Consider the following 25567-nt stretch of genomic DNA (forward strand, 5'->3'; position numbering starts at 1 on the left):
AGGGTCTGTCTTCCATCCTCTCATTGGTGCAGTTTCTCACTCTGGTAGAAACTTGTTTTAATATACTTTTTAAAATTTTAAAATTCTATTTGAAGACCAACGATGAATAGAAACTAGTGGGGGGAAAAGCAAAAAAAAAAGGAAAAACAGATGCATGGTATAGCAATTTTAATTTTTTGTTAAAGAACCAATTTATTCAGAAATGCGAGATAAACTCCTGAGATCTGGCTAAAAATGCTCAGATAAATAGGGATCGGAAATAGGCCATGATGTCCTTCTCGTGACGGACAAAGCCCTCCTTGCAAGAGCATCTGCTACAGCATTAGCAACTCTTGGAATAAACTGAAAATTACATGACTCAAAGTAACTAGCCAGGTATCTAATGTCAGATACGATAGAACAGAGAATGAAACTAGAATTGATGGATTCAGACTGGAGACACGATATCAACTCCTAATTATCACTGGCCTTGAGGAGATTAAATCAGCTTTTGTTTCTCATTTCCCTAGGTATTTTAACCCTGTTGCTCTTACTCAAGTTAGCCCAATTCCGGAAGAGTTATCTTTCAAGAGGGTACCCCTTGACCTTCATCGAATTCTTTTCTCTATCCCATCTGATATGAAGGAAAATTATCTGCTCCATTTCCTAGCCGGTCCATTTCCCCCAATCCCTCTAATAGGGGGTAGGGGGGGTGGACCCCACCCAGGCAGGGGGTAGGGTGGTCATTTCCACCCCCTATTAGAGGAACTTGGGGAACTGGAGCAGATCATGATCCTCTGACGAGAAGATCATGGGTGCAATCAAATCTCATAAAACCCAAAAATCCCCAAGCCATGACGGTTTCAGCTACGGTTTTTTCATTACTGCTTGAGACATTATAAAGGATGATCTTATCCGTGCAATCTGTATTTTTTTCCAACCATCAAAGATAAAAAGCATTAATCAAACTTTCATTTGTCTGATTCCTAAGATTGAAGGGGCTGATTTTGTCTCATTTTTTCGTCCTGTTTCTATTGCCATTTGCCAACCTTATTTATGAGTTTATAGCAAAAAATATTGCTAATAGTTATTTGCTAGATCTCTTAACATGTGTAAAAGGTTATCATCACTACACCACTTAAAACTACTCTTAGTAAATTTATTTGCTAAATCCACTAAATCAAGAAAAGTATTAACTAAGTTCCATGAAATTTTCACATTGTCAGAAGGATTGGGAAAGTTGTTAAGATCTCTACAGCTGCTCCAAATTTTTTTTAATTTGATCTTTGCTTTTCCAGCATATTTCCATCCCAGCACAATTCCAACTAGTTCTGCTTTCATCTTGTCTGTTGTAGTATGGTAACCTGCAGATGTTAGAACAGCTTGTCCAACTATCAAAATGCAAAAAGCCCAACCTGTTAATCTTAGGTGCTGGTCAAATATGCCTGCTCAGATTAAAACAAGGCAGTAAAGTTCATGGTTAAAAACATATGGAATCAAACTGTGTTGAGATTTAATTAAAGGGGAAGCAATTGTAGTAGGTACTAGGGTTGGGGACTGAATGCAAAAAGCCCAACCGATTAATCTTAGGTGCGAGCCAAATATGCCTGCGCAGATTAAAACAGGGCAGTAAAGTTCATGGTCAGAGACATATGGAATCAAATTGTGTTAAGATTTAATTAAAGGGGAAGCAGTTGTAGTAGGTACTAGGGTTGGGGGTGAATGTTCAAATCGAATAACCACTTATGTATAGACCACATTATCAAATAAGGATCAGCATTCGCTAATCCTTGTACCACCTTGTTCCTTACATGCAATATGTAATAACTAGTAAAAATAAAAACAAACAAAAAAAGGAATAAGAAGATTGTTTATCCAAGACTCTGCAATAAAATACAGAGACACACAGTCGTGCCAGTGAAGGGCTGGAGAGAAGCTCTGTTTTCAATCCAAGAGGACATGTTGCCCAGATATGCTTAGTCCAATCACATGATAGAAAAAGATGCCAAATGGATTTATCACAAGAACAACATAAAGCACATGTACGCTCGATCGCCATCCATTTCGAAAGAGCTGCTTTGACAGACAATCCTACATGTAAGATACGCCAAAAGAACATTTTGAGTGAATGGGACCAAATTGAGTATTTGTAGAAATGAACTTTGCAGCTTGCTGAGTGGAAAACATCCCATTATTAGACAGGAAGCATCTTCAATGGTCATCAGTTTTTGTAATATGGATCTTTAGAATCTAATCAATAACCACCAAAGGAAAGATGTTAATGAGTAAATCAAAATTCCAAGTATTGCCAGAAATTAGATCCTTAAACTTTTGGATGGTATGAGGAGAAGTAAAGTCGGGTGGGATTGAGCAACCTGAGATTGATGGAATCCAAGGATCAAACCAGCAGTTGATTTAATTGGTCATTGATGGGTTGGTTAGTCACAATCAAGTGGCTTTATTCTTGGTCGAAATATTATTGGTATTACTAGGGGCTTTAAGAGGCAAAATCATTCTGCACATGTTCTTCTAAAACTTAATATCCATAAAGCTTTTGATTCTCTCATATTGGATTATATTAGTCATCTCCTTTCCAGAATGGACTTCCCTTCTAATTTCATTCATTGGATCCATTGTTGTATTTCTAGTATTCATTTCTTAGTCCTTGCTAATGGTTCTCCTGGTCAGAATAGTTTTTTGCTGGAGTTTTTGATGACTTTAAAGCTCAGCAACTTAAAAACATTTTGGGTATTTTAGAAAGTCATTTTCCTATCATTTATTTAGTTCTTCCTTTGATCTGTTTGAAGCTTTTTGTCCATCATTGTTTTCTTATTTAGATAGGCTTTGGAAGAGATTACAATTATGGACATGTAAGATTCTTACATATGCTGGTCATCTTGAACTCATTAGATTAGTTATGTAGAATTCATATATCTAGTGGTCTGGGGAGATTTCCAGCTTCCATTATTTCCAAATTGAATCAATTATGTCTTCCTTCCTTTGGAAAGTCTAGGATAGCTCTAATTCCCTTCATTCTATTAATTGGAAAAAAGTTTGCATTCCAAAGGATGAAGGTGGATTGGGTTTTCGTCGAGTCAAGAGATCTAATATTGTGGGTATCATTAAACTTATCTAGAAATTTGTGTCCAGAAAGGATAACTATTGGATTACATGGGTATATTCAAGATACTTTAAATCAGACTCCATTTGGATTGCCACTTGCCCTTCAAATGTATCTTGGGCTTGGCGAAAAATTTTTAATATAGACACCTTGTAAGGGATGCAATTCGTTCAAGCATTGATGATGGTTGTGATACATATTTGTGGCTTGACAATTGGCATCCCAATGGTGTGCTCATTTTCAGATATGGTGATCGTATCAGATATGATATTAGCTCTGACAGAATGGCTAAGGTCTTCCATTATCAGAGATGGTATTTGGTGTCCTGAGCCTAATAACTCCAACAATCTATTTGAGGTCTGGTCTAGTTTCTCGAATTCTCTCAGGAGGCCTAGGGGTAGTGGTGATTTAGTTCTATGGATTCCAAATTCTCTTCTACCTCTACTCGGAATCTGATTAGAACTAGATCTGAAAGAGTTCCTTGACATAAGATTGTCTGGTTTAGTTCCAATATTCCACGGCATAGTTTTACTATGTTGCGTACTTTGACCTTATCTCTCCTTACCCAAGAGTTCATTTTCAAGAGAAATCTGTCTATCTCAAACTGTTGTCTCAGTTGGAACTCATCTGAAAATGTGAATCACCTCTTCTTTTCTTGCTCTTTCTCTAGTTTTGTTTGGCAAGGTGTCCTTAGAAAGTGTTTGCCTCATCATAAAACCATCTTTCCCTTTCAGAGAAAATGAAGGTGGATCTTAAAAAACTTTAAAAGGTAAGTCTAATTGTGATTATGTTGGTAAACTTGCCTTTAGTGTTATACAAGTACAACAACAACAACAACTCAGCCTTATCCTAACTAAATGGATTCGGCTACATAAATCCTTTCAAAGATGAAATAATAAAAAGTAAAGGAAAAGGGCACTACGACGACATCAACAACGCAGCAAAACCTACATAAATGGGGTTGGCTACATGAATTACAATCTTTGGTGTTGTGATTCATTATATTTGGTGGGAATGGAATAAAATAAGATGGACTTCCTCGACTCACACGATTGAGCAAATCTGGGAAGCCATCAATTTTGAGATCAGAAATAGACTTCTCCCGATTCAATCTGCTAATCCAGACACTTTAAGAAATAGGCTTCTTGCCTCATCTTGGGACCTACCTCTTATTTCTCCCCATCACCGTGATTCTTGATATATCATCATTTTAGTTGTTTCTCTCCCTCTCCTGGTTTTGATGTAAACTCCTTCCGATTTTGTTTCTTCCCCCCTCCGATTTTTGGTCGGCCACACTACAAACCCATTTCCAAACCTAATGTAGCAGTTATCTCTGATGCAATAGGTATATAAAGCAAATGCAACAGTGAGTACAACGATACAATACCGGAATTCCCATCGGCCACACTGTATCCCGTTTCCTAGTTCTAAATGAACATGAGCTACTTTAACCACATGGCGATCACGGGCCCGACATTCCCCTCGGCTCCTAGATCCCATCTCACATATCCATTTCCAACATTCACATTCCATTCACAACAATTCAAGTATATACATAGAATCCTAACATCTAGCATAAATCATTCAAGGTGAGTATTAATAATTATAACAATATACAACCCTAGTCTAGCATTCATATAAGTATTTAAATCCCTAGACCAGCATACATAGTGAAGCACAATTATGTTTGTTACAACTGTGCCCAAACCCGTACTAACAATAGCGGCAGTCATATGACACTTCTTAAAAATGACAAAAATACAAAGGTAAAAGTCCAATATACATGATATGTACTTTTTTTTTTTTTTTTTTGAATAGGAAATATATTAAGGGGAAAAACAAAGAACAACAAAATTCAAAAAGACTATCTAAGGGAGGGATCCAAACAAAGTGTTGGAACCGCTTCCTCTAAAAGGCTGACCTTGTAGGAAAAAGAGGTAACAATATGTATATCAAACAGGAGCTCTAACACGGCGGACTATCCAAAGGGGGACATGGGTGGATAAATAATTTAACACCTGTCCGCTCCCAGGGGGACTCGATACCGTGACCCCTGCCTGCTTTGATACCATGTTGACAAAACAGAATATGAGAGAATGCTTGGATGATTAATGATCATCCCCAAGCCTGTATTTATATTGTTGAAAATAAAAGACAGAATTACATGTGAGCAATGTGGGACTAAACCCACATAATAGAAATAAAAATAAAAGTATAAAAGATCCAGAATATCCCCCACGGTATTCTGGCCCATATAATCCAACACTCCCCCTCAAGTTGGAGCAAATATATCAATCATGCCCAACTTGACTAGATTAGGATAAAATAGTTTTCCGGATAATACCATGTTGGAACCGTTTCCTCGAAAATGCCAATCTTGTAAGAAATGGAGGAAACAATATGTATATCAAATAGGAGCTCTAACACGACGGACTATCCAAAGGGGGATACGGGTAGATAAATAATTCAACACAAAGAAACAAAACAATTAACTAATGGATGGAGCTTTCTGGTAAATCTTTGATCCGATTAGAACTTAATTCTGATGCGGGAAAATAGCAGGATTTTCAGATCAATAGTTGTTTGGATTCCTTTACTTCCTTTCCCAGCTGATCCGATTAGAACTTAATTGCCCTCTCATCTTCTGTATGCAAGTAATATATTTGCTTTTATGAATGTTGATCTCCAATGTGTGAAGAGATTTAAGGGATTGCTTGAGGGGTACCAAAAAAATTTCGGTCAAAAGATAAATTTGGAGAAGATGTTTATAAGGAAGATTTCAGCTAGTAGGAAACGAAAAATTAAGGAGGCTCAGGGTTTCTCGGAATGTAAGTTCCCTACCAGATATTTTGGAGTTCAAATTTTCAAAGGTCATGTTCATAAAGATGTATTTCTTTCTCTAGCGGACAGATGTAAAGCTAAACTAGCAAGGTGGAAGGAAAAGCTTCTCTGTATGGCTGGTAGGGTGGAATTGGTAAAATCTGTCATGTCTAGTATACTTACCTATTCATAATTTCTCTGTTTATTTTTCGGCCCTCTTCTTTGGTTAGGTTGATGGAAAGATGGATGAAGGATTTCATTTGGAGTGGTGACTTGGAGACTGCTAATGCTATGTGTAAACCTAAGAAAGATTACTCTTATCCTGTTATAATTTTTATTTTTTTTATTTTTTTTATTTTTTTTATTTTTTTGATAATAAGCTCATCTATTCAAAAGAGCGAGATACGGATTGTATCTATTCATCACTGCTCTCTTACACTCCCTTCAACAAGACAGGGATCAGATTGGATCTAATCATGACTTAAACATTGGACAGTCCTCTGCAGAGTCCAACTTCGTCCCTCTCTTGTGTTCACTCTCTGGTTTAAGATGTGCACGTCTCCCAATAACAAGTCATCATTCAGATTTCAATGGCAACAGTTACCTACCGGTAGGGCAACTACCGCAATGGCAAACCACTATTATGACAAACTACCGCTACACTGTGAGATCATGGCAGCGATTTGGAGATTTGGCATCATGTCAACTATTTGGCAATATGAAGATTTAACGCCATGGCAGTGATTTGGGGATACTGCAATTTTTTTTGATACGTCAGTATAAATCGATATTGGTCATGTCATGCCATCATAACGCCATTTCAGCTAGGGACGATACCAATTTATACCAAATAGCCAAATTTCCGTCATGACGCCAAACACCTTCAACCTCAGGCATTTTGAAGTTTTAGTGTAAGCCGATAAAGATGTGGCCGTCCCAATTACCTGGATTGAGAATGACCCAAACTGATCACCAACACAAATTGTTAAATTGCAGTCTTTCCATACCAATACCAGTTAACAGCGGCCACTCTTATTGACTTATTACTGTGACCAGCGAACACAGATGAGAACCAGAGCAGCACCTTCGGACCTGTTTCTGCTCCAATTGCAGCAGCTCCAACGAGAACACTGACCCCTGCAGAGCTCCCTCTTCCAAATATCCTGTGAGACGACGGATGATTGCCTGATTAGGCTAGGAAGTTTTCGAGGGGCCATCCAAGACTTTTTTTTGTTAGTATAAATTCCAGCTTAAGCTCAGTTCTCGTGGTCCTAAAATAATGCGTATTCAGTGCACAAGACTCCACTCAGTGGACAAGACTCCCACCACTGCAGGATTGAGGAGGATCATAACGTACACAGCCTTACCACTGTTTTCACATAGAAGCTGCTTCCAAACTTAAATGTCATATAATTAAAGGGAAAAGAAAAGCTACCCGATCGTGCACTGTGGCGTTGTCCCTGTGCCCAGACACAGCTGGGTGCAAAATGACCGTCCCAGCCCCATGGAACGCCAGGAGCGCCGATCATTTTGTGCCCGCTTGTGTCTGGGTGCAGGTACCGACCAGGTGGCATTCTTTCTCCCATAACTAAAAGCTGGTGAATCAGACAGCCGCCACCTACGGTAAATAATACTCAAAACAAAGCCTCCTAACAGCCACTAAGGAAAATTATACTCAAAACAAAGCCTCCTAACAGCCACCAAGGAAAATTATACTCAAAACAAAGCCTCCTAATCCCTCTGACAAGAACTAAAACCCAATTAATAACACAGCTCGCCCAAAAAAAAAATTGGAGCAACAGCAAACCTAATTGGTTTTGGTTTTCCTGTTAGAACCTCAGTTTTTGCTGAATACTACTAATGCTAATCCAGAAAATCTAGAACCAGCCACCTAAGTGGTTTAATGTGTGGTTCGGTTTTATAAACTTACGGTTCGCAATACATGCAATACATCCCAGCCGTCCAATAAAGACTTCTTTTGACTCATTAGAGGGTGGGTCTTTATCCAGTTTCATTCAGGGTTCCACTTTCAGATTGGATTTGAAGGCCAAAAGGTATTCCTTTCAAACAAAATAGCAGAAAGTAACACCTTTGCTTTTATTTTCAGGATAGAAAGGCCCCTGCCTCCAAAAAAGCAGGGAAAAACAACTCGACCTTACAGAAAATGGAAATATAAATTCCTCTTTCTGCTAAAACGAGGACTGCAGAAGCAACCTGAAGAAAAAGCTTGTAGCAAGTTCATCAAGCATAGGTTGAGGCATCTTTAAAGGCTATCAAAGTTGATTGGTTCCCTAAGGAACCGCTCCATCTGCATTGCCCTGGTCTTTATCGACATGTCCAAAACCTTTTGATCAAATTCTACCACCAGTCCACCAAGAATGCTAGGATTAATCTGGCAATGATTAAACAAGAATTAAATACACTTCCATTATAAGCCAGGAAAATAGAAAACAGCAGCACACTGTAAATGGGAATTCAATGTGAAAGCATGTCAAAAATGATTTTTAGGTTTTGTGCAAAAAACCAACATGAAGGGCAACATCGCAGTGATGTGTCAACACTACCATCAGATTGGGATCACTATTATGTCCTGATGCCCTTTTATTTCAATTCAATGGTTTCACTGGGGCCCTAGTGGAAGGTCTCCACACAGAATACACCACCCAAGAAAATTGAAAAAAGAATATGAAGATCATTTTAATGAGTTAAAGCACAAAATAATAAATATTGCTCAGATATCTAATATTGAAAATTGAAAGTGCAACACATGATAAACTCATGGAACAAACAGAAAGAGCGAGTAGGCACTAGAATGCATAGGAAGATCATTCTAGATAACATTGCCAAAGTAAGAAGCATGGTTGGGGATACGGAGAGCTATTACAGAAAATGCCTTTATTGACACACAGGGAATTGATTTTATAATCTAGAGTAAGAATCCTGCAAGCAATGCGTTAAGTATTGGGATCGGATTATGCAGATCCCACCACAGATCCCACCACAGATCCCAAGTATTAAAACCTTGTCAGTGACATAAAGCAGTGGTCTTTTGTTGCTTATGATTCATCCCCAGGTAAAAGTTGTGTGTGTGATGTAAATAGTTTACATATGCAGAACCTGCAGATGCAATTTAGGAAGCTAGGTACAATTAGGTTGGATTTTACTCTAACCGACAGGGCTGACCAACTTGGGCCAAAGTAGGGCTGAATTTTATTAAGAGCATCAATTGATCTCAAGCAAAAGGAAACAACCTGATCTAAATAAGGCTCTGTAGGTATTCATCCTTTAAAATAAAAAAAGACTTCTGTCAGGTTGAAATCACCCGATCTACACTATCTCTGATTGCAAACTCAGCCGTCAAATTTTAAATGAATGATAACAAATGTTAAAAGCAATTCATACAGGATCAAAGAATAAACTGAAATGAAACCCTATCATTTTTCCTTTTAAGAACTTGACATGTTGGAACCTAGTAGCACAGCAGTTGGGTCCCACAGACCATAACTAAAATGGGTATGACACACAAAAATTGTGATCGGAACAACATTAACAACTCAGCCTGATCCCAACTAAATGGGGTCGGCTACATGGATCTTTTCAAAACAAAGTAGGGATAACTGAGGTAATGAAGGGAAAGGAAAGTAAGAGGAATAAAAAATAAAAATGAAGAAATGAGATGAGAAAAGTGAGAACTGGAAAATGAAACATGAAAATAAGAGAAAGAGAATAGCCCAGGAAATCAGGAAAATCTCAGCTATATGGTGTCAACAACATGGATCCTTGCCCTCCAATAGGCTCTATCTAAGGTCATACTTGGCACAAGACCCAGACAATGCATGTCATTCTTCACAACCTGACCTACGGTCATTTTAGGCCTGCCCCTAACTCTTTTAGCTCCTTCAATCGGAATCCGATTACTCCTCCTTACTGGGGCATCCCCAAGCCTCCGTTGCACATGGCCAAACCACCTCAGATGACATTCTTGGAGCTTACTGATTGGGGCAACTCCCACATCAGCTCTAATACGTTCATTCCTCACTTTATCCTTCCTAGTTTTGTCGCGCATCCATCTTAACATCCTCATCTCTGCAACACACAGCTTCGCTATATGGCACTTCTTAACTGCCCAACATTCCGCCCCATACATCATAGCAGGTCGGGCAACAGTCCTGTAGAATTTCCCTTTAAGCTTTAAAGGAATGTGTTTCAGTCACACAATACTCCGGTCGCAGCTTTCCACTTCATCCATCCCACTTTAATTCTTTGTGAAACATCATCATCTATATCATCTTCTTCGTGTACGATAGACCCCAGATATCTGAAATAGTTACTTAGCGTTCTCTCTCTCTCCTCAATTTTCACCATGTCATCATCCATCATAGTGTGACTAAAGTTACACATCATATACTCTGTCTTTGATCTACTAATGTTGAAGCCTCTTGTTTCCAAGGTTGATCTCCACATCTCTAACTCAGCGTTAATCCCTGCTTTTGTCTCATCTACCAAAACCATATCATTGGCACAGAGCATGCACCACGGTACCTCGTCTTGGATGTTCTTGGTTTATTCGTCCATAATAAGCGTAAATAAATAAGGGCTCAGGGCTGATCCTTGATGTAACCTGACCATAATTGGGAACTTACCCTAGCCTCCCACAGATCTCACACTAGTCACCACACCCTCATACATATCTTTAATTACTTCTACATACTTACTCAACACCCCTCTCATTGCAAGAACATGCCGGATTAAATCTCTAGGGACTCTGTAATAGGCTTTCTCCAAGTCAATAAAGACCATACGGAGATCCTTCTTGCCAACACTACATCTTTCCATGAGCCTCCTCAGTAGGCAGATAGCTTCTATCGTGGATCTACCTAGCATAAAATCATATTGATTCTTCGAGATGAGTCTCTCTTCTCAGACAGGCTTCAGTGATCTTCTCCCAAAGTTTCATTAATATAGGAACTCAGCCTTATCCCAACTTAATGGGGTCAGCTACATGGATCCAAACACAACAAAGGAAAACTGAGTTCTAGCAAAAAAAAAACAATGTAAATTGGGGAATGCCAAATGAAAGATGCAAGATGAAAGATAGTAAGAGGGAAGAAGCCCAACTCAACACGACAGGAGAATCTCAGCTAAATGGGGTCTGCAACATGGATGTTTACCCTCCAATAGGCCCTATCTGAAGTCATTCTTGGTACAAGACCTAGGCTATGCATTTCCTTCCGCACCATTTCTCCTATGGTAATTTTAAATCTACCCCTAGCTCTTTTAGCCCCTTCAATCGGGATCATATCACTCCTCCTTACTGAGGCATCGCTAGGCGTCCGTTGAATATGACCATACCACCTCAAAGTTTCACAGTATGACTCATTAGTTTTATGCTTCTATAAATATTGCAACTTTGGACATAGCCCTTATTTTTGTTAACCGGAACTACAATGCTTCTCCTTCAATCATCTGGCATTTTCCTTATGATCATAATCTTGTTAAATAACTTGGTCAACCAATATACCCCACATACTCCTAGGGCCTTCTACACTTCTATTGGGATCTCATCCGGGCCTGGTGTCTTGCCTACTTTCATCTTTCTTAAGGCTTCTTTAACTACCGCCACACAAACCTTTCGTACATATCTAAGATGTGTGGTGTCATGATGACTAATGTAGTTAACCAGTTTGGACATATTTGAAGAACTATCTCCATTTAGAAGTTCACAAATATAGTCATCCCATCTCCTCACAATATCCTAACACTTTACCAACACTCTTCCATCCTCCCCGTTAATACATCTCACCTGATCGAAATCTCTACTATTCCTTTCTCTCATTTTAGCTATTTCATAAATAGCTTTTTCCCTTTCCTCATATTTCCTTGCCCTAGCCATCCCCACCATCTTCTTTGCCTCGTTTCTGGGCTCATCATACCTCTTTTTATCTTTTGTTTCATTAGTCTGTTGTCATGTCTTAGACCTCTCTTTCTTGGTCCTGATGGATGTTTGGACCTCCTCATCCCACCAAGTCTCCCTAGGGGCCTGACACCTACCCTTTGGTTCCCTTAGAATTTATTTGGCAACCCTCTTAATACAAGTCATCATCTCGTTCCACAACACATTGGTGACTCCCTCAAGGTCCCACTTTCCTTATTTGACCACATTCTCAGTAAATGTGCCTAGGGACTCCCATTTTAGTCTCCACCATCTTTTGTTGGGTGGCTAGACTCTCCCCAAGAATAACCTAACAATCCTTAAACAACATTCTGTCTACCCATCTAGTTAGGAAGAAATCGATTTGACTGATATGAATCCCGCTTTTGTAGGTAACTAAGTGCTCCTCTCTGTTTTCAAAGAAAGTGTTCACAATGTCAAGGTCATAACCTACCGCAAAGTCTAGCGTTGAGGTCCCCTCCTACCCCGAAGCCTCCATGGACACCTTCATAGCCTCTACAATCGCTCCCAAAATGGCCATTCAGGTCACCTCCCATAATAATTGTTTCATCTTGGCCAAACCCATAGTTGCCACGGTGTCTAAGCGACCCAAGGCGTTGGAGAAAGTCCAAAATCAAGGTGACCAAGGCGCCTGGACGCCTAGGCGATGCCATAAATTGGGTGGGGATTTTAACGCCGTGGTGTTCCCCTTGGAGAAGGCTGGTGGCAACCTTGCGTGCTCGATGTCTCTGGATGAGTTTGGGAGTTTTGTGAGTGGTGTTGGACTTATTGATGCAGGGTATACCGGTAATATATTCACATGGTCGAATAATCGCTCAGGAGCAGGAAGGGTTATGGCCAGATTGGACCGGTTTTTGGTGAATGCAGCGTGGCTTTCCCCCGGTGTGAGGCGACCCACCTTAATCGCACGTGTTCTGATCATGCACCTATTTGGCTCGCCTTCTCTGCTGTTTGCAGCCGGGCGTTTTCAGCCTTTAAATTCCAGTAGATGTGGTTGTTGCATCCGGGGTTTCTTGACTTTGTCAAGGGGCAATGGGCTGAACCGGTGGCTAGTTCCCCCCTTGTTGGACTATGCTTGAAGCTCAAGGGGCTTAGGAGTGCTCTCCGTAGGTGGAACAGGGAGGTCTTCGGCAATGTGCATCAAAAGGTTAGGGATGCAGAGGATGCAGTAAACAGGGGTAAGGCGACCTTTGATCAGGGAGCCAGTGAGGAGGCTGAGGAGGCGTTGGAGGAGACCAGGAATGTCCTGCAGGGGGTGTTGCTTCAGGAGGAAATCTTCTGGAAACAAAAGGCCAGAGTTACTTGACTAAAATAAGGAGATCGAAATACAAAGTTCTTCTATTCCACAGTGAATGTCATTCCCAGACAGGCCAGGATGAATAAAATCAAAGGGGAAGATGGTGAGTGGATTTCAGACCTTGATGGGGTGCAGGCTGAGGCGATGCGTCACTTCTCAGGTGTCTTTGCTTCTCAAGGATGTTTGGTAGATGAAAGTTTGCTAACGTTGATTCCCAAGGTACCGACAGAGACTGAGAATGCTTCTCTCCTGCTTACCCCCTCGTTGGAGGAGGTGAACGGGGTTGTTTTCGTACTGTCGTGTGATAGTGCGCCGGGTCCAAATGGTTTTTCCAGGTACTTTTTAACGGCTTGCTGGGAGGTGGTGGGCCATGATGTTTGGGCGTCTGTGGTGGATTTCTTCGAGGGTGGGGCGCTTCCTAGAAGCTTCACCTCGGCCAATCTGGTGCTTATTCCCAAGAAGGACAACCTTGAGGTAATGGATGATTTTCGCCCTATTAGCCTTTGTAACTTTTCTTACAAGATTATTGCCAAGATCTTTGTTTCCAGGTTGGCGGGACTGCTCCCATCCTTAGCTGAGGAGGAACAAGGCGCCTTTGTGTAAGGCAAGTGTATTCATGATAATATCTCTATTGTCCAAGAGGTTGCTCAAGACTTGAACAGGAGGGCTCAAGGGGGTAATGTGATCCTCAATCTTGACATGGCAAAAGCCTATGACTGGTTAGAGTGGAAGTTCCTATGGCTGGTTCTGTCCAAATTTGGCTTCAGTGAAGCCTAGATTGCCTTAATCAGGAACACTGTGGAGAATTGTTGGTTCTCAATTGTGTTGGGTGGCAGCCAGTCCGGTTTCTTCAAGTCTTCCAGGGGGTGAGGCAAGGGGATCCCTTGTCACCTGCACTCTTTAATTCTTTATTCTGGCAGAGAAGGTACTGAGCAAGGGTATCAAAAGTCTGTTCGTGGAGGGGCATGCCTCCTACTTCCGGCTCCTGAGGGGCTGCCCTAGGATTTCACATTCCCTTTTTGCTGACGACACCATTATCTTCACCATGGGTTTGAAGAGTTCTCTCAAGCAAGTTATGGGGTTTATTGGCAGATATGAAGGTTTTTCGGGTCAGCTAGTAAATAGATAAAAAAGTTGCTTTGTGTTGGGAGGCAAGGTCTCCTTGGTGAGAGCCCAGATGGTAGGGGCAGTGATTGGTTTTTCTAAAAAGTCGCTCCCAATTACCTATTTGGGGGCACCACTCCACTCGGGAAGGCTAAAGTTTGCCATTTTGATGGTCTTATTGAAAAGATAAGAAATAGGGTAGCAGACTAGAAGGGAAGGCTATTATCATTAGGGGGACGTGTTACTCTGTTGAAACATGTCCTCTCATCCATCCCCATCCACGTTCTTGCAACTCTGGTTCCTCCTAAGGCGGTCATTCGAAGATTATATGGGATCTTTGCTGATTTTCTATGGGGCAGCTCGGAGTGTGGAAAACGCAGGCACTGGGTGAGTTGGAGGAAGATCTGTAGATCTCCTGATGAAGGGGGACTGGGGGTTAGGCGTCTGGAGGATGTTGGCCTTTCACTCAGGCTTAAGGGTCATTGGAGGGTCCTTTCAGAGCGCTCTCTGTGGAGTGACTTTTTCAGGGCCAAGTTCTTAAGAAATGTCCATATGGCTCTAGTAGGGTCACATGGTGTTGGCTCAAAATCTTGGCGTAGCACTCCGGCTTTTAAGGGCTTCTTACTTGAGAAGTCAAGGTGGTTGATTAGAGATGGCAATATTTTCTTCTGGCTGGATGACTGGTCTGGCGCTGGCCCATTGATTGACCAAGTTGACAATGGGCTGCTAGTTGACTTGGATTTGCGGGTCAAGGATACCTTGGGGGAGGATGGAGCTTGGAGGCCGGACATTCTAGCTCACACTGATTCGGCTGCTATCAAGGAGAGCATTACTCTCGCTAATTTTGCTCTCTCTAATAGATGTGATGTCTTGGCATGGACCCCCGCTAGTGATGGTTGTTTCACAACTAGGTCGGCATGGAACGAAGTGAGTTAGTGCTTCACCCGTGATCCCCTATGCGAAGTGGATATGGAACCAAACTGTTCCCTTGAAGGTGGCATTTTTTTTTAGCAGCTCCTTAACGGAAGGATCCCCACAAATGATTCTTTAATGTTGGTGGGAATTCCCCTGGCCTCGAAATGCAGTTGTTGCGGGAGTCCTCGGAGGGAGACTACTGCTCACTATCTGGTGTCGGGTGGTATGGCTTCCAAGGTGTGGGATTACTTCTCTCGCATTTTTTACATCGCCCCCGTTCCCTCTCAGGATGTCAGAGGTAGATTCGCTCTTTGGCAGGGCGCAGCGAGTGGCAAAAGCCTTAGTGCTTATATCACAGGAATCTTGCCTTCGTTGATCGTTTGGGAGCTCTGGAAGGAGAGAAACTCTAGAAGGCACGAGGAAAGGTGCCACACTGCTGGTTCAATAGTTGAGTGCATTAAAGCCTAGGTGAAGGAGGTTCAGCTACCCTCCAAGGTTGGCCGGTAAGAGACAGGTAGATTTTACAGTGCTTTGGGCTCTTGGCCCCAACACCCAAGCTGACGCACCCCTTACCAGTTTATTGGTGTCCTCCCTTCGCTTCGGAAAAACTTAATGTGGATGGTGCTTGTCAGGGCAATCCGAGCCATGGAGGGTTATCAGGAACTCGAATGGTGTAGTCCTAGCAGCCTTCCCAAATTTCTATGGTGCTTGCACTAATTCGATAGTTGAACTAAGAGCATTGAGGGATGGGTTGGCTCTCTGCCAGGGCTTAGGTATTTTCGACATTGTGGTTAATTCGGACTCCGAGTCCACAGTCAGAATGGTTAACCAAAAGAGGTGTTCCTTGTAGAAGGGTTGGTATTGGTTCCGGGAGGTACTGGGCTTGGTTTCTTCTACCCGGGCTTTCGTGACCTTTGCGTTTGGAGAAAGCAATATGGCGGCTGATTGGTTGGCAAACCTTGCTTGCGACTCTGGGTCGTCTAACATCTTCCATTAGGGCTTTCTCCCTTTCGGGATGCTCCAGGGTATTCTTCGAGAGGACAAGGCCGGTCTGCCGATTCTCAGAAAATAGCTCTTGGTAAGGAGTGACAGTGAGGACTTGAGTGTGCTTGCTCAGTGGGTTGGGGTAAGGTATTATGTCCCCCTCCCATGTATTCTTTATTATTTTTTTATTACGAATAAATCTCTAGGGGTTGGCCCATGTCCCAAGTAATATTCAGGTTAAAAAAACAATGCATTACCCAAACATTCAATGGAGCACAGCCACCATTAGAGCACTTCAAGATGTCTTCAAACATCCAAGAAGGTAGGTGGAGAGGTCTTCAATGCATTTCACAAGGAAGGAGAGCTTCAACTCCTGAAATCTGGATTTTTCAATGAATAACACCTCTGTTTTATTTTTTTGTTACAGGGAGATAGAGCTCTTCTAAAAAAGAAAAACACAATTTGGTTCACCTCATTTGGCTACCGGGTGAGGGAGATATCGCGTTTTGAAGTTGGACAAACTGTGGAGCTTGAAATGGAATCTTGAGGCAGGTTCACACGTGTACGCGTTACATCGTAGCCACATTTGATCGCAGAAGTATTGGTTTGCGTGACACTAGCCGTCAGTTCAAACTTTTGAAATCCAAGGCAATCTTATACGTCAAATCGTGCAAAATCGAACCGTCAGATCCGACGGATCACAGTGGTCCGTACCTGGCGGACCAATGAATGGTCGAAACGCATTTCTGACGCATTAGTAGCAGGTGTTGACTCTACCATGCGATGCAGATCTGACGAGTACGATTCGTCCTAATCTGACGTACAATATTTGCTTGAGTTTCAAATTTATGATCAAACGGATCCTGCTGCGCGCACCTGTGCACATTAGCTATACTGGATCAAAAGTCAATCCCGTGTTGCTCACGCACGCATACAACCCCTCAAAGATTCCATTTCAAGCCTCACCGAATGGCTGAAACTGTTTTGGCCATAACTCACTCATCTGGTGGCCAAATGAGGTGAACCAAATTGGTTTTTCTCGTATTGAAGAGCTCTATCTCCCTGGAACAAAAGAACAAAGGTGTAATTCAGTGAAAAAATCGGGTTTTTGGTTGAAGCCATTCCCCCTATTGTGTTAATGCATTGAAGACCTCCATTTACATTCTTAGGCTTGCTTGAAAGCACCCTGCTGCTCCATTGTTGGTGGATGAACTGCATTGAAGAAATTATGAGGCATTAAGTGCGGTTTTGTGAAGAAATAGAAAAGGAAGGAGGAGAAAAGAAAAAGCACTTTTCCCCCTTGTTGTATGCACTTGAATCCACCCCCATTTGCTTTCTTGCACATTTATAGCTTCATTGAAGCTGTTGTAATTGAGGGGAAACATTGATGCCCGAATTTGCTTAGTGTGGTTTACAAAAATTGAGTGAAAGAAAGGGAAAGAAAGAAAAGAGAAGGAAAAAGAAAGGGATAGAAGAAGGAAAGAAGAAGAAAGGGGGAAATTTGTGCGTGTGTGTACTCAAGGTGTTTGTAAAAACACCAAGGAAGAAGAATTGGGAGTGTGTTAGGGATTGTTTAGTGTCATGACATCCCTATGAACGTCCACCATTGCCAGGGAACCTTCTCCGAAGCCGGATTGCCATCACCGAGCTTCTCCGGAATACCAATGACAAAGACATAGCATGTCGTGAGCATTCCTTACCCATTGGCATGTCATTTTGATATTGTGGTTTCATTGTAGGACATTGTTATAAGCCCGATTATATATTTAGGTAACCAGTGGGTGTTGGGTACCATTGGGGGTAACACCCTTGCTCCTGTATTCATCAGGAGTTGAAGCAGGCAAGCAGTCCCGAGTCATAGTTGTGACTAAAACACCACTAGGGTAGATTGCCCTTGCTTCTGTGTATCAGGAGTGGAAACAGGTGTAGAACCTGGACTGTTGATTGCAGTTGAAGACCAGTATTGAGTAAATGTTGAGGTTAGTGTGACCATAACTCCATGCACGTAGGCAACTTACCGAAGCACGTATATCTCTGTGTTGTGGATGCTTGGTTGCTTGCTTTTGTTAGAAGTGTTTTTTTGTAGGATAGGTATACACACCTGGTAGAGCCTTTGACAGTCAGGCTGGGGTGTGTATGTGATTTTATGTGCTATCAGTGAAGACCTCCACCAGTGATTGAGATTGTGTGTTTGAATGAGGGTCTTTCAGAAGTTGACATAGCAGCCCTTGGCAGCTTTGTGATCACCAGCTCTTGGCAGCAGAGGTCGTAACTACGGTTGTGTGCCTGTGAGTTTGAGGAGTTAGTTTAGTGGTTGTGTTGAGTATTGGGGACATCAACAAGTGAACTGGGAGGTGAACCTATTGAGAGAAAAAGTTTTTGAGTACACTAATTCACCCCCCCCCTCTCAGTGTCCACCTGGGAACAACAGATTTGTTTATAGAAAAGTAGTTTTTCCCTTCTTTCTCTATTTGGTAGGTGAGGCATTTTTACAAGTAATTTCTGTAGATATTTAAAAATGTTTTACCATGTTTTTTCTAAACCTGTTGATTTATGGGCCAGAATACTGTGGGGGTATTCTGGACATTTTTCCTTATTATTTTGTTGCTTTATGTGTGTGGTTTAATCCCACATTGCCAATGTACAGATGTTATTATTTTCTATGAGTTATACATAGATGGCTTGGGGTCTGCCTTAGACATCCAAGCATCGAGTTCTAAATCTGGTCCTCTTAACATGGTATCAAAGCAAGATTAGAACTCAGATTGCAATCCACGATCTCCTTCCCTCTCTAATTCTCGATCTTTCTCCCTTTCTCTTCTCTTTTCTTGTCTTCTTCTCTTCTTCCCTTTGTTTCGTTTTGTTCTCCTCTGTCCCATAGGGCAGCACTGATGAGGTGATCAATTGATCCAGCTGCTGCCCTCCTTTACCTCATCCCATGATATGAAGATTTGATCGATTGGATGCTGCTCTCTCTTTGCTGCGAATATTGAAGACTTCAGCCTTCGTTGGACAGAAACCCTCTATACAACAAGGGATTTGTTCACTATATTGGAGCTCCAGACTTGCAGCAATTTATTATTCCAGCACTTGCAGCCTCTCAAGGTCGATATTTTTCCAGATTTCAGGGTTTTTTTCAAAACCTTGACAATAGTCGACATTGGGGTTTTATATTAATTATATATCAGTTGATTCTGATTTTTTAAGGAGTGATTCTCCTCTGTCCTAGACTGATTCGACTGCAATTTCAGCCTCAATCCACTCACTGGTTGGGCATCTTCTCCTCTTATTGATTTCAGCACTTTCAGGGTTTTGTTCAAAACCCTGCAAAAATCGATCTCAAGGTTTCCTCTGTCTGGTATTGCTGATTTTTGGAGATATTTATTCCTTCATTATTAGAAGGCTTTCTTCATTGTTGCAGCCCTTATCGTGGAGGTTTTCTTGGGTTTTCTTCACAAACAGCCCTTATCTGTGATTTAGAATTCTTCACTATTGTCATGGGTGACTCCGTGGATTCTACTGCTACTTCGGTGGGTGATGGAAACAGCAAATCAGATTACCTTACTTTTTCCCCTAATCCAATCAAGTTGGATGGCACAAATTACCTGCTTTGGTCTAGGTTTGCCTCCTTTGCCATTGCTGGCCGTGGCCTTACTGGTCATATTATGGGGACTACTGCTATGCCGACTGAGGTTGGAGCTGCTCGAGACAAATGGCTTGCCAACAATGGAGTTCTTATGTCCTACTTGATCGGTTCTATGACTACAGAGTTGCAGAACAATTTTCTTCTCCATGCACAGCTTCGGAAATTTGGGTTGCTTGCAAGGAGACTTATGGACAGCTGGGAAATGATGCCCAAGTGTATGAAATCAGGAAGAAGGTCGTTCACATTACTCAAGGAGAGATGACAGTCTCCAAGTATTATGCTAACTTGCGCTGCCTTTGGCAGCAACCGGACCATTTTTCTGACTTTCACCTGAGTACAGCTGCTAATATTGCCTCCTATAAGAAGCATGTGGACAAGATTAGGGTCTACGATTTTCTGGCTGGCTTAAATGTGGAGTACGATCAGATTCGTGTTCAAGTGTTAGGCCATAAGCCTTTTCCCACACTTGAACAATCTTATGCTTTGGTGTCCTCTGAGGAGAACCGTCGGGCTGCCATGTTGCATCCTCCTATTACTGACAGATCAGCTCTCAAGGCTGCTGCCCCTGCTATTCCTGCACCTAATAGCACTGCTTCTCTTGGTGATTCTACCATAGGGACTGTCGTTTGTGAGCACTGTCACAAACCCTATCACACCAAGGAGAAGTGTTGGAAACTTCATGGGAAACCGACCGACTTTGAAGCAAAAAGGGCTGCCAAGACAAAGACAAAGCAAAAAACCAAGGCCCATCAGTCTGAAAGTATTACTACGGCCCCTGCTACTGACACCAGTCTATCCCAGGATGATCTACAGGCACTCCTACGTATGCTCAAGACTTCCGCTGCTGCTGCTGCCTCTACTACATCAGCTCCTGCCAATTCTTCTGCTCCTTCAAGTTCACACTTTGCCCGGTCAGGTATTGCATTTGGGGGTCATTGTGCTTCTGTAGCTTCCCATCCTTGGATCATTGATTCTGGAGCTACAGATCACATGACCAGTACTTCTAGCTTGTTTCATAGATATTCCCCCACTTCTGGGAAGGACAAGGTCAAAGTGAATGATGGTTCCCTTTCTGCCATTTCTGGAAAAGGAATCATCAATTGCACTTCTTCTCTTCCCTTGTCCTCTATTTTACACATTCCTAACTTTACTACTAACCTTCTTTCTATTAGTAGTATTACTCGTGATCTTAACTGCAAAGTCACCTTCTTTCCTTCTCATTGTGTGTTTCAGGATCTGGAGTCCGGGAAGACGATTGGATTGGGTAAAGTGCACGATGGGCTGTACCTGCTTGATGACGGTCGCTTCTCTCCACCACCATTACATTCTCCACCACACCAGAATTCCATGGTCTCTTCTGAACTCTACCAGTGGCACTCTAGGTTAGGTCACCCCCCATTAGGGATTTTAGCTCATTAATTTCCTAGTTTGGTCACCCTTCGTACTAAGGATGACTTTTTTTGTGAGGCTTGTGTTCTGGCCAAACAGACACGTTCAAATTATCCTATTTCAAATAAAAGTTCTTTTTATTTTAATTTGGTGCATTCTGATGGTTGGGGCCCTAGTCGTAAACCTTCTATTTCTGGCCATCGTTGGTTTGTCTCTTTCATTGATTGTCATTCTTGGCATACCTGGGTGTATCTTTTGCACACACAAAATCAAGTTTTTTCATGTTTTTAGCATTTTCATAAAGTGATACAAACTCAGTTCCAGGCTACTCTCAAAGTCTTGAGAAGTGATAATGGAACCGAGTATACAGAGACCCAATTTCAAAAATATTTGGCTGACCATGGCATACTTCATCAAACTAGTTGTGTTGATACCCCTCCCTAGAATGGTGTGGCAGAAAGGAAGAATCGCCACTTGTTAGAGATGGCCAGGGCCTTGATGTTTGCGAGGAATGTCCCATCTCAATATTGAGGGGATGCGGTACTCACTACGGCCTATCTCATCAATCGGCTGCCTTCTCGAGTTCTTAATTCCCGTAGCCCCTCTGATGTTTTAGTGGGACATTCCTCCTTTATTGTGCCCCCCAAGGTATTTGGTTGTGTGTATTATGCTCGGGATACTAGATCTCCTAGCAAGCTTGAACCTCGGGGCCTTCGTTGTATTTTCTTGGGGTATTCTCCAACCCAGAAAGGTTACAAGTGTTACCATTCCCCTTCCCGCCGTACCATGGTTAGTATGGATGTTATTTTCCATGAGTCCCTTTCTTACTATTCTTCGCCACCTCTTCAGGGGGAGAGTTCTAGTGAAGATGTGCCTTTTGAGATTCCTCTACCAGAGGAACCTCAGGTTGCTATCCAGCCTCCTTTAGCACCACCCACGGCTGCTGCTCAGCCTACTTTACCACCACCCACGGCTGCTGCCCAGCCTACTTTGGATGCCCAACTTCCTCTGGCTGTTCCTCCCTCACCTAATGGGAATCCTGTACAGGGGGAGACCATAGAAAATGGTGTTGTTAAGTTCCTATCCAGGGGAAGCTGACTCCAGTCCAGAGGACTATTGGTGAATTTCAGAAGAGAATCGACGGCGACTCCAACATCATCACCTATATAAGGGGGCAGATCCAACAGAGGGCAATTGCGACCCACTGTAGCACCAGTGCCCATCCAATTGCCGGCTCCAGACCCGGATCCTTCATCTCCTGGTAATCTCTCTCCTTCCGACCTACCTATTGCTCATCGCAAAAGTACTAGGACTTACACTTTACATCCCATCTCTCGCTTTGTTTCGTATAGTTCTCTTTCTCCTTCTTTCCGTGCTTTTGTATCCTCTCTTCCTTCTGTCTCTATTCCTAAAAATTGGCAGGAAGCATATACAGATGGAAAGTGGAAGGCTGCAATGTTGGAAGAAATGAGAGCACTACACAAAAATAACACGTGGGATCTTGTGACTCTTCCTCCAGGGAAAAAACCAGTGGGATGTAAATGGGTCTTCGTGGTCAAACAGAAGGCTGATGGTTCAGTGGATCGGTATAAGGCGCGTCTGGTTGCAAAGGGGTTCACTCAGACTTATGGAGTTGACTATCAGGAGACCTTTGCACCAGTGGCAAAGCTCAACACTGTCAGGGTGCTGTTATCTTGTGCTGCAAATCTTGGGTGGGATCTTCAGTAGCTAGATGTGAAGAATGCCTTCCTCCATGGGGAACTTGAGGAGGAGGTATATTTGGACATTCCATCAAGCTTCTCTGATGACAGGACTAGAGGCAGAGTTTGCAAGTTGAAACGTGCTCTCTACGGGTTGAAGCAGTCACCTAGGGCTTGGTTCGGCAGGTTTCATAAGGCTATGATTACAGCAGGTTATAAGCAGAGCAATGCTGACCACACCTTATTCATCAGACGAGTTGGTGACAAGGTTACTCTTCTCATAGTCTATGTGGATGATATCATGGTGACTGGTATTGATGATGCTGCTATCCGGGATTTAAAGCTTCTCCTTGGCCGTGAGTTTGAGGTCAAAGATCTAGGTTCTCTAAAATATTTTCTAGGGATAGAAGTTGCCCGCTCTTCAAAGGGCGCCTTTCTTTCTCAAAGAAAATATGTCCTTGATCTATTGACTGAGACAGGGCTGCTTGGCTGTCATCCCTCAGATACTCCTATGGATGCTACTGCAAAACTTAGGGAGAAAGAGGGTGAACCTGTTGACAAAGGTGGTTATCAGCGGTTAGTGGGCAAACTAATCTACCTTTCCCACACCAGACCTGACATCGCGGTTGCTGTAAGTATGGTGAGCCAGTTCATGCATGATCCCTATTCCTCTCATATGGATGCAGTCCGTCGTATTTTGAGGTATTTGAAGTCCGCTCCAGAAAGGGAATTCTCTTATCTCCCAATGGTCACCTCAAGATTGAAGCTTATATCGATGCCGATCGGGCTGGTTCTTCGACAGAAAGTCAATCTCGGCTATTGCTCCTTTGTGGGTGGAAACCTTGTTACATGGCGCAGCAAAAAGCAGAATGTTGTGGCAAGGTCCAGTGCTGAAGCCGAGTTTCGTGCGATGGCCCAAGGCATTTGTAAACTTCTTTGGCTTAGAGGATTATTGCAGGATATTGGTGTTGCTGTCCATCTTCCAATGATGTAAAGCGGCTATTAACATTGCTCATAACCCTATTCAGCATGATCGCACTAAACATGTGGAGGTTGATAGACATATCAAGGAAAAGCTTGAAGCTGACCTCATTTGTGTTCCCTTTGTCAAGACTACCGATCAACTGGCTGATATATTCACTAAGGGGCTGAATTGCAAGCTATTTCATCCTATACTCGTCAAGTTGGGCATGCATGATATATATGCACCAACTTGACGGGGAGTGTTGATTTATGGGCCAGAATACCGTGGGGGTATTCTGGACATTTTTCCTTGTTATTTTGTTGTTTTATGTGTGTGGTTTAGTCCCACATCGCCAATGTACAGATGTTATTATTTTCTATGAGTTATAAATATATGGCTTGGAGTCTGCCTTAGACATCCAAGCATCGAGTTCTAAATCTGGTCCTCTTAACAAAACCAAAAGCACTATAGGAAATCAGGTTAATCACATTGAATTAGGGTTACAGAAATTTACACTAGGTGGATAGGGATCAGGCTGAGGATGACATCTGGGTTGAGTTATAGGGCTGTTAAGCCCAACAGAACCAACTATTCCCAACTTTCATCTGTAATATATTAAGACGGCTTGCTAGCCACTATTTGATTTTTAATACCTTATACCCTGAAAAGAACGTCTTGTTAAGAAAATAAACCTCCACCTCCCCTCCCCCAGTTCTTATTTTTTATATCAACTAAGAAAAACAATTGTCCAGAGGAGAAAATAATAAGGCTAGACCTACAACATGAAGGTACATACCTTCTGCTCAAGCTTAACTGTCTTTCCCTGCCCAATAATATCTTGCAGTGTCTCCTTCAGTTCTTTCTCCTCCTCTGGGGGAAGGGGCTGCAAAATTGAAAGGAAAATTTAAAATATAGATATCTAAGATATGATTCATGTATTTAGCATCAAAACCAAAGTGGGAAAAAAATCAAATTATAACTAATGGCTACATAAAAATAAAAAACTGTAAAAGACAAGCAGGTTCATGCATTACAGTGCATTGTGGAGTCAGGTTATGCGGCTAGGTAAGAAATGTAAATCAGTTTGTGTGTGTGTGTTGGGGAGGGGAGGGCACAAGTGTCAACCTCCATGAGATCAGAAAAGGTCATGAAAATTGGACTCAGTATTTAGATGAGACATAATAAAAAAAGGTAACCAAATCAGTTTGTGTGTGTGTTGGGGAGGGGAGGGCACAAGTGTCAACCTCCTCGAGATCAGAAAAGGTCAGGAAAATTGGACTCGGTATTTAGATGAGACATAATAAAAAAAGGTAACCAAATCAGAACATCGGGGTAGGTTCTCCAAGAACTTACACATTTCCAGTCCCAGCTTTCCTAGTGGAGGAGCAGAAAGGGGGGACGGGGAGGGCAGAGAGTAGAATCCCTGGACATTGATGCAGTATCGTTCTAGCATTTTCCTGCATATGGTTTTTCCTAGTACAAATTGGAGTCATTAAATCAGTCTGGCATGGGTTAGTTCGGAGTTAAGATTGAATTTTGATATTAGTTAGTGTCCTAGAAATTGCTGGAATTAAGTATTTGACCACTTTGGTTTATGATAGATTTTATGGAGTCCTAGTTGGTATAGGCGTTGCATTCTAGCATGCCAACAGGTTTGTCTAGCAAATCTTAGTTTTGGAATTGGTTTTAGTCACA

General features: G+C 42.2%; 1 protein-coding gene across 1 annotated transcript in view; it reads right to left on the reverse strand.

Annotated features, from left to right (window-relative positions):
* Window positions 1–7995: 7995 nt before the first annotated feature.
* The window catches only part of LOC122649166 (ATP synthase subunit O, mitochondrial-like), a 30960-nt gene continuing 13388 nt past the window's right edge, over window positions 7996–25567 (reverse strand). Inside the window, exons 5-6 of the mRNA XM_043842543.1 lie at window positions 24669–24755; window positions 7996–8312 (exon numbers count right to left, since the gene is read on the reverse strand). Of these exons, the coding sequence (XP_043698478.1) occupies window positions 8184–8312; window positions 24669–24755 (216 nt within the window). The 3' untranslated portion in view covers window positions 7996–8183. The remainder of the gene's footprint in view (window positions 8313–24668; window positions 24756–25567) is intronic.

This window comes from Telopea speciosissima, chromosome 1, assembly GCF_018873765.1.
Source record: "Telopea speciosissima isolate NSW1024214 ecotype Mountain lineage chromosome 1, Tspe_v1, whole genome shotgun sequence".
NCBI classification, from domain to species: Eukaryota; Viridiplantae; Streptophyta; class Magnoliopsida; order Proteales; family Proteaceae; genus Telopea; species Telopea speciosissima.